The 12,147-nt window shown below is 38.5% G+C and overlaps 1 protein-coding gene across 1 annotated transcript in view; it reads right to left on the bottom strand.

Annotated features, from left to right (window-relative positions):
* KAT2B (lysine acetyltransferase 2B) overlaps positions 1–12,147 on the bottom strand; it is a gene marked incomplete at its 5' end in the record, with an annotated part of 41,891 nt that overhangs the window by 16,178 nt on the left and 13,566 nt on the right. The window contains 4 exon segments of the mRNA XM_021385454.1: positions 2,805–2,930; positions 4,629–4,735; positions 7,689–7,880; positions 10,478–10,659. Of these exon segments, the coding sequence (XP_021241129.1) occupies positions 2,805–2,930; positions 4,629–4,735; positions 7,689–7,880; positions 10,478–10,659 (607 nt within the window).

Genomic DNA, 12,147 nt, shown 5'->3' with positions numbered 1-12,147 from the left:
AAGGTATGTCGGTACAGAAGTACACAGTGTGAAATATTCCTTAGCTGATGTAATTATAAGGCAAATTTATCTTGCACAGTCACAAAAATACCATCAAAACTGACTTTTTGCTCACTAATATGCACTGCTGCACACACAACATTGAAAATATTTTTGACTTTTTGTAAGACTCCTCTATTTTAATAAAGTGTTATTATTCCACTGCCACCTCAAGAATAGATACAATATGTAAGAAGCTATTGATTATACTTTGAACTAAACACATGTGTAACATGCATAGTCTAACAGGAAAAAAATGGCATTATTTTAACTTTGGTCAGATGCAAAGAGTTAATGTAACTGTGAAAAAATAAGTGGTGGATCCTGAGAAAGTTCCTTTCCTTCCGTCTTGGAAAGCCACAATAATGATTATTATTCCCATTAACATTTGTCTCTTTGACTATCACCCTGTCTTTCTCTTCTTACAACTCAGGCCTTAGATCAGACTGATGCATATTAGAAAGACTAATTAACACTTCTCCCCTGCTTTCCTTCCTTTCTCTCTCAACACTTCTTCATGCTTTTATTTGCTACTTCTGTATTTTATCCCATCTCATTTCTCAAATATGTTTTTGTTAAGTTGTCCTGTACTCTAGCACTTGTGCAATATTCTTCAGCTTGTATGTGAAGTATGGGGATTTATACATTTTTTTTATTCCTATAGTACCAGGGTGAATATACCTCTCCTTGTTCTGTACCTCTACAAAGTCATAGTGAAATTATTCACTTCTCTGTTTGCCTCAGCACCCTCTGCAGTGAAATTTGGTGCTGCTGATCTGGAGGGTAAGTTTTCAATACGCACTTTTGGATAACATAAAATCTCATTTTGTGATTCACGGGAACTAAGTATCCATTATAGATTTTTTTCACTCTTATTTTATACCAAATAACAAATGCAGTCTGACACGTCACACATATTTGACTTAGAAAATCCATACAAAGTTTCCAAATCAAAATACACTGAGTTAATTATTAACCACACTACTAACTGTGGACCAGCACATAATATAGCAACAGCAAGTAATTATATAAATTCACAAAAGAAGTATCTACCAAAGACTAGTGGGTACAATCCTGATAAATCCAGATACTAGCTCAGGGTTTATCCAAACTGCAGACAGCCAAATACTAGGAAAGTAAACAGACAGGAGTTTCATTCCATAATTACCTTTTCCTTATACTGCTCCTTGTCAGAGCCAGGATACAGAAATTTGACTGTGAACAGCACTTACCAGTGAGTTACGTTTTTGTTTGTTTGTTTTCACTTTGTTTTGTTTTACCCTAAGGAAAATCCACAATAATGTTGAGATCCTTCTGAAACCACCAGATAGTTCAAGGCCCAATATTTAACATATATTGTACAGACTGTTCTGCCACAGATATGGTACTCTAAGTATATGACTATCAAATTGTTCACTCTCCTTTTCAGACTTTCAAGCAGTATAATTGTTTCATCAGCAATAGAATTTTATTGTTAACCTGGCTTCATTGCAGAAATTCCTTATTCCTGTTACTTATTTCCTACTTTTTAAAGTTATTCATATGTGAATGAACTTTCCTTCTTATTTCTTAATGGATTCATTTCCTTTCTCAAATCATCTTTTTTTAAGCAATTTGTCACAAGCTTTCTGGAAATCCAGGTACACTAGGTCATTCAAAACTCCTTCCAAATGCTCACCAATTCTTTCATGGACATCCGTGTGTTTTAAAAAGTAAATACCAAATTTCCACATATCATGTTACACATACATTCATTCATTCAATTCTTTATCAGTTTATTACTGCCTCTTCTAACCATCTGAAATGTGAATCTTACAATTTAACAGTTTTCTGAATTCTCTTAGAATCCCTTTAAAAGCCAGTTTTGTATCTGTGATGTTTCAATTCCATAGTGGTGGAGGCAGATGAAATGACAGCCTAGCTGCACAACTTCATTAGTTTGTCAATTCCGTATTTCTTTTCACACACTGAGAAAATATCATTTTTTTCTTGTGGCTACTTACCACACATTTTACTGATCTGTAATAAGCAAGTCTACTCTTTACCACTCTTACAGTCATCTCCCAACTAGTTCCTCAAAAAGAAGGCTACAGTTCAGAAGACTCCTTAAGTTCCTCCGCAGAGAACACAAACAATTCACTTAGCTTCTTCAGCTTCCTAGAGGACTCACTTCATACAAGCTTGTGACTATCTCTTGGACTCACAGACTCTCTTGACAAGCTCATGATTCTGAGGTGTTTGAAAAAAGTTTATGAGGAGAATTTACTCATTCAACATATTTGCTTTTTTTTCCCCAAAATATCTTTTTATAATCTCACCTCATTCCAGTATTATGTTTAACCTAGTGCGTGTTTGTTCTTTACTTCATTGCTCATATGTATGCAATTTCAGTACCTTGAAAGTTTTAAAAAAAAAATAAATAAAAAGCAATGGCCTTTTACTCTGCCTTTCCTATTTAAATGAAACCTTCCTTCATCAGTTGTGGTACATGTACTCCAAGTGAAGTGTTTTCCAACCTCTGCCACGTACAGAACCGTTACCATATAAATAGAATTTAAACAAACTGATGGATTTTTTTTTCCAAAGACAGTTGCCGTATCTGCCAGTTAAATATTACCATAGTGGAGAAAAGCTAAACGCGTCTGTGTGTGTTTTTAGTAAAAACACCTCAGGTCGCTACTGCAAAGTGAAGGCAACGATCATCACATACTATAACTACTGTTAACATTGACAGAAGCAAGAAAATGAGTCTCCATCTTTGTTACCTAGGTTTGGGTCAAGGACAGAAGAAACTTTGCAAGCAGGGCTCATATTTCCACTGTTGGGTTGCTCCAGAGATGACGGGCTTGCACAATATGAAACAGATCTTGCAACAGGAGGAGGATTGATAACTGCAATGGTATGAAAGGCACACAAATAAAAATCAGGACACAAAATCCATAACAGTGCTGACCAAACAATTATCATGACCATGGACCCAGCTGCACAGCCACCCACCTACAAAGTAACATTAACAATATGCAACAGAGCAATTGGTGGGCAAGCAGAGATATTAGAGCTTCATCTCTAACGTATTTTTTCTAAACTTAATGAGGAACTGTATTACTGCTGGATGACAGCATTAGTTTCACTTCACTGCAAATATCTGGCTTTATTATTCTGCAGTGCTGAGCACATATCAAGAAAACGATACCTGCCAAGGTTACAGGCATTTAGCCTCATGAAAAGACTTTTTGTAGGGGTCCATTGAAAAGTAAAAATTCATTATTCAACTTCATTTGTCCACTTTAACAGCACTTAAAGGCTGGTTGGGCAAATCAAACTCAGGGGAGGGAGAACTTGTTACACCAGTTAAGAGGTTGAAACTACTCTTTCAGAAAGTCACAGTCTAACCTCTCTCTAAATTTAAAAACAAACAAAAACAAACAAACAAAAAAAACCAAACACCACACACAAAATCATCCAGCTTTCATCTGTGTCAGGATTTTTGGCAGGAAGGCCAAAATGGGAGGGAGGAGGGGAAATGAGGTGCCAGCTCACAGTCTGGACACCTGCAGTCTTTCTCTTTGCATTCCTTTATCCTGGTGTCATCACCAGCAACAGCTCTTTTGTGCCATTTTCACGCCAAGAATCCAGTGCTTAAGAGCTGCAAATTAAAATGAAGCACTTCAGAAATGTACATGACAGAATAAACTCTGAGAGCAAGATGACTTTAGAGTTGTAATAAACTTGTGCCTAAAGCATAATTTACCAGTTTGTGAACCAAATTAGGAATTTCTGAGAAAAAAAATGCCTGTTTCTATCACAGTGGAATTTCCCCTACTAATCTCAGAAACTAATTATCATATGAAGTCCTGACATAACAGTTTAATCAACTGATAATCAGCAAATGTTGCAAAATATTGAATTAAATAATTCTGGTCTTCACTTAGGAAAATAACGAAAAATCAAGTCAACCTATAAACTTCAAAAGCAGATTTTAAATGCTGTTGAGCAGAATGGAGAGGGAGATGGGGAGAGTGAAAGGAAACTATCACCAGTGTACTCCTGCAATTTCAAGGGTGACTTACAGACCTCTGGGTTACCTAGGAGAGAAGTGAATAAAGCTGGAGAATAGCTGATGAGGCACGTGAACAGGAAACAAAGTAAGGAAAAGCTATACAAACACCAAAAAATCATGTGCTTGTGTGCACCCAAAGCAGAAGGTAAAATGCTGCTAAGTAGACAGTGGACTGGCATGGGTTCTCATGCAAGAGGATTACTGTCCAGGATGTCCTGCAGCTATTTATCCACCAATTGTTCTTGCTCACTTATCATGAGTTCACTTGCATACTCAGGAGAGCCCCAGCAGCCAGTCTGCTTCACCAGCGCCTTTGACTGGCTGGATTCAATCATCAGGATGGGATCTTTATAGGAAGAAACATGGTAGACTCAAACACCTGTTCTTACTAGAAGCAGTCTGATTTTGGTGTAGCCAGATATTGATACAGCTGCATATCTAATTCTCATTCCTTAGAATTCATCACTTGCAGAGGTGTATTGCACTTTACATCCAGATGCTCCTTAATCAGTCACTAAACACAACTTGCCTGTCTGGATTCCCAGCTGGCCAGTTCGAGAAGTAGACACCATGAAATCCTGATCCCAAATAGGAGAATTTGGGCTGTACACTTCTTCTTCCAGCATTGACAGGAACCTAGGCACAAGCACATTAACTTAATAGGAGCATTAAAAACAGGTTCTTTTTCAGAATAAGCTTTTTTTTTTTAATTAAAAGAATATTTTATTATTCTGTAAGAAAACACTGTTGGTCAATTCCTTTAAATAAACTCACACACACACTATCACAAACTGAAGCAGACATTAATTATCTTAATTCAATAGAGAGGTGATAACTACAACAATTTGTCTTTGATTATAAACAATATGTGCCTAATTTGAAGGAAAAAAAAAACCAACAAAACAGGTCAAAACTACTTCTCCAGACCAAAACTGAGCACTAATAAGAAAGCTGAATGTAGACAGATTATAAGCTACTGATGTTACACAAAACATGACAAAATATGTCTATCTAGATGAGCCAGCGTTTTATAGACTTGCCTCCTGTATCTTACAGATTTATAAAATCCCAGTGTTAGTTATTAACAATAGGAAGACATTTTCATTCCTTTAAGTGTGCTACTGCAACATTTAGTTGCATGTTTGTGCTTGCGTAATAGCATTTCTGAACTCATTTTGGTACACTTACAGAAACTACATGACTTTAAACCTTTCTCAGTATTATTCCAAGTGAGAGGAATTCCATAGAGTGGACTGCCCACCACTCCTGCCTTCATGTGGCTAATACATCCACTCCCCTTCTGAAGGAAGATAGCTGCTTATCCTATTTTGCACAACAGAAGTTTTCAGACCAGAAGTTTGCCTGACACTTATTTACTCTCTAGAGTCATCTGTATTTACAGAAAATGTCCAGCTGAAAGCAACAGGACTGCTGAGTAAGACTTTCGTGAACAGGGGAAGGATGTTCAAGATCAAGTCCTGCTGATCTATTTTATACACAGCATTTTTATAGGTAAGCACAGCAACGTGTGGTGTTAGCTGCTATCTCTACAGCTAATATTGGCTAGAAAGCAACTTCACCACCTGTGACTGAGCACAAGAGAAAACAAAACTTCAGCAAAGGTTGCATTTTAGGCAGCATGACTTGCACTCAGCTCCACGGTGGCTGTTTCCTAGACTCATACAGCCATGTCCCTGTGCCAAAGAAACTCAGAAATCTGAAGTCCTGGAAACCCTCCTTAGATATCATTTCTCATTCTTATCCATGGGTTACTGATCACCTGCACTGCTGACAGCATACTCACAGCTGTGTCACATCACAAGTCTCTAACTATATTTCTTTTGAACAACATCCATTTAGCTCTCATGAGAGCAGGAAGACCCTTCAGAGAAGCAGGAGGGAGCCCAGGCCCAGCACAGGACTCCCACTCCATGCTCTGAGCAGCAGCACCTTGGCAGATCTCACTGTGTAATACCAGCAGTCAGAAACAAGTGCTTCAGACAAGGCAGACTGTAGAAGATTTAAAACACTCAGCAAACAGTGCTTTTCTTCTCTTATTTCCCCAACTGAAGTGAACAATTAATGTTGTCCAATTACTTTTCTAAGCTGTGGAAATGTAGGGGCATATGTGTAGCTTCTACCTGTGCAAATCTGCTCCTTGTACCAGTGTGGTGTAGAGCCTTTCTTATATCTACCTCAGGGCCAGATCACAATCCTATTCTCAGATCTAAGTGTCAAGAGTTGCTGTTAATAATAGTAGGGGCAACAAAATCTATCTCCACCCAGCCTTGGAAAGTCCATATTGTTTTTCATTCCCTTGAGGACTAACCATCTCTAGCCCCAGACAGTAATCTCCATAGCACCAGTGCCACCAGCATGCTGGTAGATTCAGTTCCCTTCCAGTAAGGAAGGACATTTTTTTTTAAAATATGGATTGGAGATTCAAGTCAACATCCCAAAATAAGGATGCTTTTGTTGAAACGATACACTATTTTAACAGGGAGCATAAAACGAATGAACAAGTCACCACCACTACCCTTAATCAGTAGTAAAATAGAAGCTAAGGACTGAAAAATTTGAGCATATTTCATCACAAGTCATTCTCTCACACACCCCCAAATCCAACTGTTGGTTCATTGTGACAGATTGCCACAAATACACTAGTACCAGAACAAGTGGTCAACATCAAATTCATGAGTTTAGGATTCACTGATGTAGCTTCATACTGACTGCAGACTGCTCTTTAAATTATGTCTTCTGAGGGTGGGGTGAGTACATTGATCCCCCTTTAGAATTAAACTGAAATGCTTAACTGTAAATAAACTCCAGCACAACACTTCCTTTTTTACTGCTCCATCACAAAATCAGAGGTAAGCATATGGTTTTGGAGAGTTGGATCCATGTTACTTCCAAGGACTATAGAAAATAATGAAAGCGATAAAAAAGAAATTCTAATAGGCAATGAACACAGTCCCCGACAAGATGAATAGTCCTACATAAAAAATAAAGCCCTAAAACAAACTAAAGGAAGTGGCTGTGTACATAAAATGCACTAGTTCAAGCAATGGCAGAAAAAAAAAAAGTGGCAGTATCTAATTTTCTATTGAATAAAAGAATAAAGGATTTTATGATGCAGGTAAGAAACCTAGTCACACTTTTCCATTTCATAGAATCACAAAATTGTAGGGGTTGGAAGGGACCTCAAGAGACCATCAAGTCCAACTCTCCTGCTAAAGCCACAATAGTTCGCACAACTAGGCATCCAGACAGGTCTTGAATATCACCAGAGAAGGAGACTCCACAACCTCTCTATGCAATCTGTTCCAGTGCTCCGTCATCCTTACCATAAAGAAGTTCTTCCACATGTTTGTATGGGACTTCCTATGTTCATTTTTGGCCATTGCTCTTTGTCCTGTCACACACCACTGAGAAGAGCCTGGCCTTATCCATTTGCCTCTCAGTTCCCTTTAGATACTTACAAACATTAATCAGATCCCCTCCCAGTCCTCTTTTCCCCAGGTTTTGACATTTCCATGTCAAAGTCGCATACAAGTGGTTACCCTTGAATAATCACATCGTGACGCCTTACTTTGGGAAATGGGTGAGGATTAGTGTTCGTTTCTCTTGAGGAAGCTTGTCTTTTTCTTGCCTGGCCTGCTCCAGCAGTTGCCGTCTCATTACAGTAAAAACAGAGCGAAGCAATGTCCTACCAAAAACCTGGGTGGTTTCATATCGAGGTAGACTATCACAGAACTGAGGGACATTGCAATAACAAAGCCACCTGTAAGGATGAAAAAGTCAGGTAATTATCACCATCTATAAATTAGACATTAGACCAACATATAAATTAATAACTGAAAGCAATAAAAGCACTACCTACATCATTTATAGTACAACTGAGAGCTATATAACTGTATAAATCAGCTCCACATTAAGTCTGCACAAAGTTAAACAGCATTTATATTGTCTGTTTTTTTAGAGAACTGTCAGCCAAATACTCTTAGGTCTCCATATATTCTTTTACTCTGTGCTACAGTTTCCACAAAGTGCTCTTGTGATAGACAATAGTCATATATCACATAAAATTCATGTTGACATCAAGGATTCTCATGTCATTCATGCAGCCTCTTGCACTTTCTGCCTGTGACTCCAAAGACTTTGTCCTTAGCTTGGTCTGTTTTCCCTCTTTAAAATTCTGCATTTCCCCACATGTATACAAAAGAGGTGACACTTCTAACTAACCCAATTAGACTCCAATCCTGGTCTCCCACCAGACAGGTTCTTCGCATTAAGCATGATTCAATGCTCTCATTTACCAGCAATTCTCTACATAAGGAGTCTTGTGTTAAGAAGCAAACATTGAAGCGTAGCACGTCATGTCACTGTTCTTGGAAAATGCATTGTGGTACTGAAGAGGTAAACCAGGAGTATATGGACTGTGTAGGCCACAGGACTCCATTTTCAACACTGGAGTATAAGGGAATAGAGCCAATGGTTATCTATAGCTTTAACAGAATTAGATCACAACCATCACAAAAACTCCAACAATGAAAACTAAAAAGTCAAGATCTGGATATCTGGGTGTAAACAAGTTATTCTGGCTTCTGTACTGCCTGTCTCATTCAGATCCAAAGTATAGCCTCACTCAAAACTCTTCTCCAAACTTTTGTATCTTAATCAGACAGGGCAACTTTGCAAACATAAGAGTTGCAAAATTGTTGTTAGATACAGTTGTTCACACACCTCTGCTTCATGTTTGTGGCTGATAAAGCACTCCTCTCACAGCACAAGAACATATGTAAAACTCTGATAAAGTTACACAAAAATCATTACGTTTTCAAGTAAACTCAGTGACTGTGAGAATTCACACGGTGCAGCCTTGGTGTACAGGTTCTGCTTCCTCAGCACCCATAGCAGTGCCTCTAGTGACAGGGCAAAGCGTAAACCCAGAGGAAGGAGTAAGGCCTTTATGTCTGAGGAAGCCTTAGATACTGTGGACAGGAGGGTTTGAGAAACTGTAAGCTACAAAATGATTAACAACACAAGCCATCAACCAGAGCCAGTGCTAGCTATTGATTCCTAAAAACATAGACCCCAGCCAACTCTGGCTATGACATCTTCATTAAAAACAGACAGAGATATCAAGCACAATCTGAAGAGTCCTATCAGTACCTCTTCCTATATGCCAGGTAGCTGTTTGAGGTGACAGGTCTGTACATGGCCACATCTCCCAGTGGTACAGATGTGATTTGGGCCATATCTGGGCAGACTACTGACTCACTGCTACAGTGTGGATGGCAATTTCATGCTGTAGTGCATGGACAAATGTTGATGGGATGACTCTTCATGTCCTGCCTTTATGGTAGGTTGAGGACTAACAGATTTGATATAACATCTCCTGGTAAACAATAAAATCCCCCCCGGTTTTGTGGGAGAGGTGTGAACTGGCAGAGGGATGGTGTACAGATCACTGTCCTGCCTCACGCAGTCACAGGACATCTCATCTGAATGTGCTGCAATCACACAAGTGCAGCATCACCATCCATAATCCATACTTACACAGGTTTTTGCTCTTCTACTTCATGGGAATAAGGTTTTTGAGGAGAAAGGACATCTGAAAAGTGGAGAGAAGTCCGTGCTCATCCTCAAACAGAGAAACTGTCTTCGTCTGTTCCTTGGAACAGTTGAGCTGACGGCACATTAACTGCCACCAGCACTGGTAGCTAACTGCTGCCTGTGCTGATAGGAGCACTATAACTGCCTGTTGTCTCTGTGCTAGCTGGAAAAGGTACCACACTGTTTTAATGACGAAAGTAAAACTGAAAGAGACTTGGCTTTTTGCACCTTCTCTTCTTCCCCCCAGTGACTAAGTCATTCTTCTGAATTCTGATGGAGTATTGAAAGATCATACAGGAACTATAATTTTAAGTAACCTGATACCTCTTCACAATTTGGCAAACATTTAGGAAATGATTTCAATTTTTCAAATCTTCCATGATTTGGTTTCAAACCAGATGCTCTGCTAAGTTTAATACGTATTTTTAAAGTTGAGTAAGAACTCGCCTTAATTTTTAGGACATGAAATAAGGACCTTATACAAGCCTCTTATCTTAACTAGACTGACAACAACTTTGCAAACACAAGAGTTGCGAAACGTTGTTACGTTTAGCTGTTTGCAAATATCTAATCCCTTTCTTTGGCTGATAAAGCACTCCTCTCAGAACACACTGATGTGTGTGCAACTCCAATATGCTTTCATTAAAGTTATCAGGCTTTTAATAAGCTCAGTGATGACAGGAATTCTCATGGCACACCTGTGAAGTACAGGTTCTCTGTGTACATGTAAGCAAGACTTGTAACAAGCAAAAGTGCCATTACCTGGTATAATTCACCTTATACCCTGCAATATCATCATTGGGTGATCTTAGTCTTCGCTGAGAAGGTGTCTCCAGGTGCCAGTAGTTAATGCGGTTCAGAAACATTTTAGCAAGTTCCACTATTGTCTGCCTTTCCTTTGAGGGCAAGTGGCTAAATTTGTACTGCACAAAATTATTCACACCCTTGAAAGAGAAGAAAAATGTGCAATTATTTATCCAGAATTCTTGAAGGCATGTCCTTGAACACTTATCACTTTATGCCTATTTACCCTGGACAAGGAAAAAGATATGGGAAAGAAAATAAGTACCAAAGACCAAGAACTCCTTGCTGAGTCACATGACACGAGCTGATTCTTCTGTTCAGAGAATCAAGTGTTTCTATTCTATTTCTCTCTAAGACCTGAGTTAGTGGGGGAGAAGGAAGATACTTTAATTTTTGCTGCTTTTCAAATAAAAAAAAAAATAAAAAATCAGGGAACAGAAAAAGATCCACAGGGCTTTCTTCTGTATGTTCACATATGTACAGTTTTGCTGCGAATCATGCTGCATGAGTTATGCATTTTCTCTGTAAACAAAGTATGTATTCTTCACCACCTAAAATAGTACACTTGGTGTTGTGGACTACTATTTAATTTTTTGTCAATGCAGCATTTTATTTTTTCAAGAAGTGTCAGTATTTCACAAACACCAGTGCACACCACAAACACTTCAGTGCACCTTGTATGCCTGTCTACATTAAGAAAAAAAAAAAAACAAAAAAAAAACCAAAGAAATTGGGGTCAGCCTCTTCTCCCATGTAACTAGCAATAGGACAAGAGAGAACGGCCTCAAGTTGCACCAGGGGAGGTTCAGGTTGGACATTAGGAAAAATTTCTTCTCTGAAAGAGTGGTCAGGTGCTGGCAGAGGCTGCCCAGGGAGGTGGTTGAGTCACCTTCCCTGGAGGCGTTCAAGGAATGTTTAGATGTTTTACTGAGGGACATGGTTTAGTGGGAAATGGTAGTGGTAGGTGGATGGTTGGACTGGATGATCTTGGAGGTCTTTTCCAACCTTGGTGATTCTATGATTCTATAAACTATTGAGAACAGTTAAAATGCATGATGTATATTGAAAATCAATTATAATACTGCTGCTTTGTGTGACTGAGTTTTTGAACTGCTAAAAACAAAAATGTGAAATTGTTGCTCTGTTCTGAAGGAAAATTATTTCAAAATAAGCTGTAAAAAGAATTATCCTTTCATCTCTGTGCTTTATTTTCTTAAGCAGAATGAGGTGTATTAAGAAAAAAACTCACTATACTACAGAAAAGCTTTTTAGCATATTTTAAGGACCAGGAGTGTATGGCTGTTACATTCCCTTATTGCTTGTTTATACTAAAACAGAAGGAAAACCTAAGGTGAAGTCTTCCCAGAAATTCATCAAAAAAAAAATAATAATTTACTAAACTATAAAAAGCAATAGTTGTAAAGACAGAATTACTATACGTAATAGCCTTCACATTTAAAAAGTATTGTTTAACAATAGAGCAGCCATTCATCCACCAGTGGGAACAAATTCAGCTGCTGACTGAGTGAGGTATGTAAGCTTCAGCACAGTGTCCCTGGAGTTAATGGGCCCACTTGTATGCCAGAAATGCATTCTCAGGAACTTGCTAAACCGAAATCTGAATTTGT

Source organism: Numida meleagris, chromosome 2 (genome assembly GCF_002078875.1).
Source record: "Numida meleagris isolate 19003 breed g44 Domestic line chromosome 2, NumMel1.0, whole genome shotgun sequence".
Classification (NCBI taxonomy): domain Eukaryota; kingdom Metazoa; phylum Chordata; class Aves; order Galliformes; family Numididae; genus Numida; species Numida meleagris.
The sequence above is the reverse complement of the archived record's forward strand: the minus strand, read 5'-3'. Positions and strand labels throughout refer to the sequence as shown.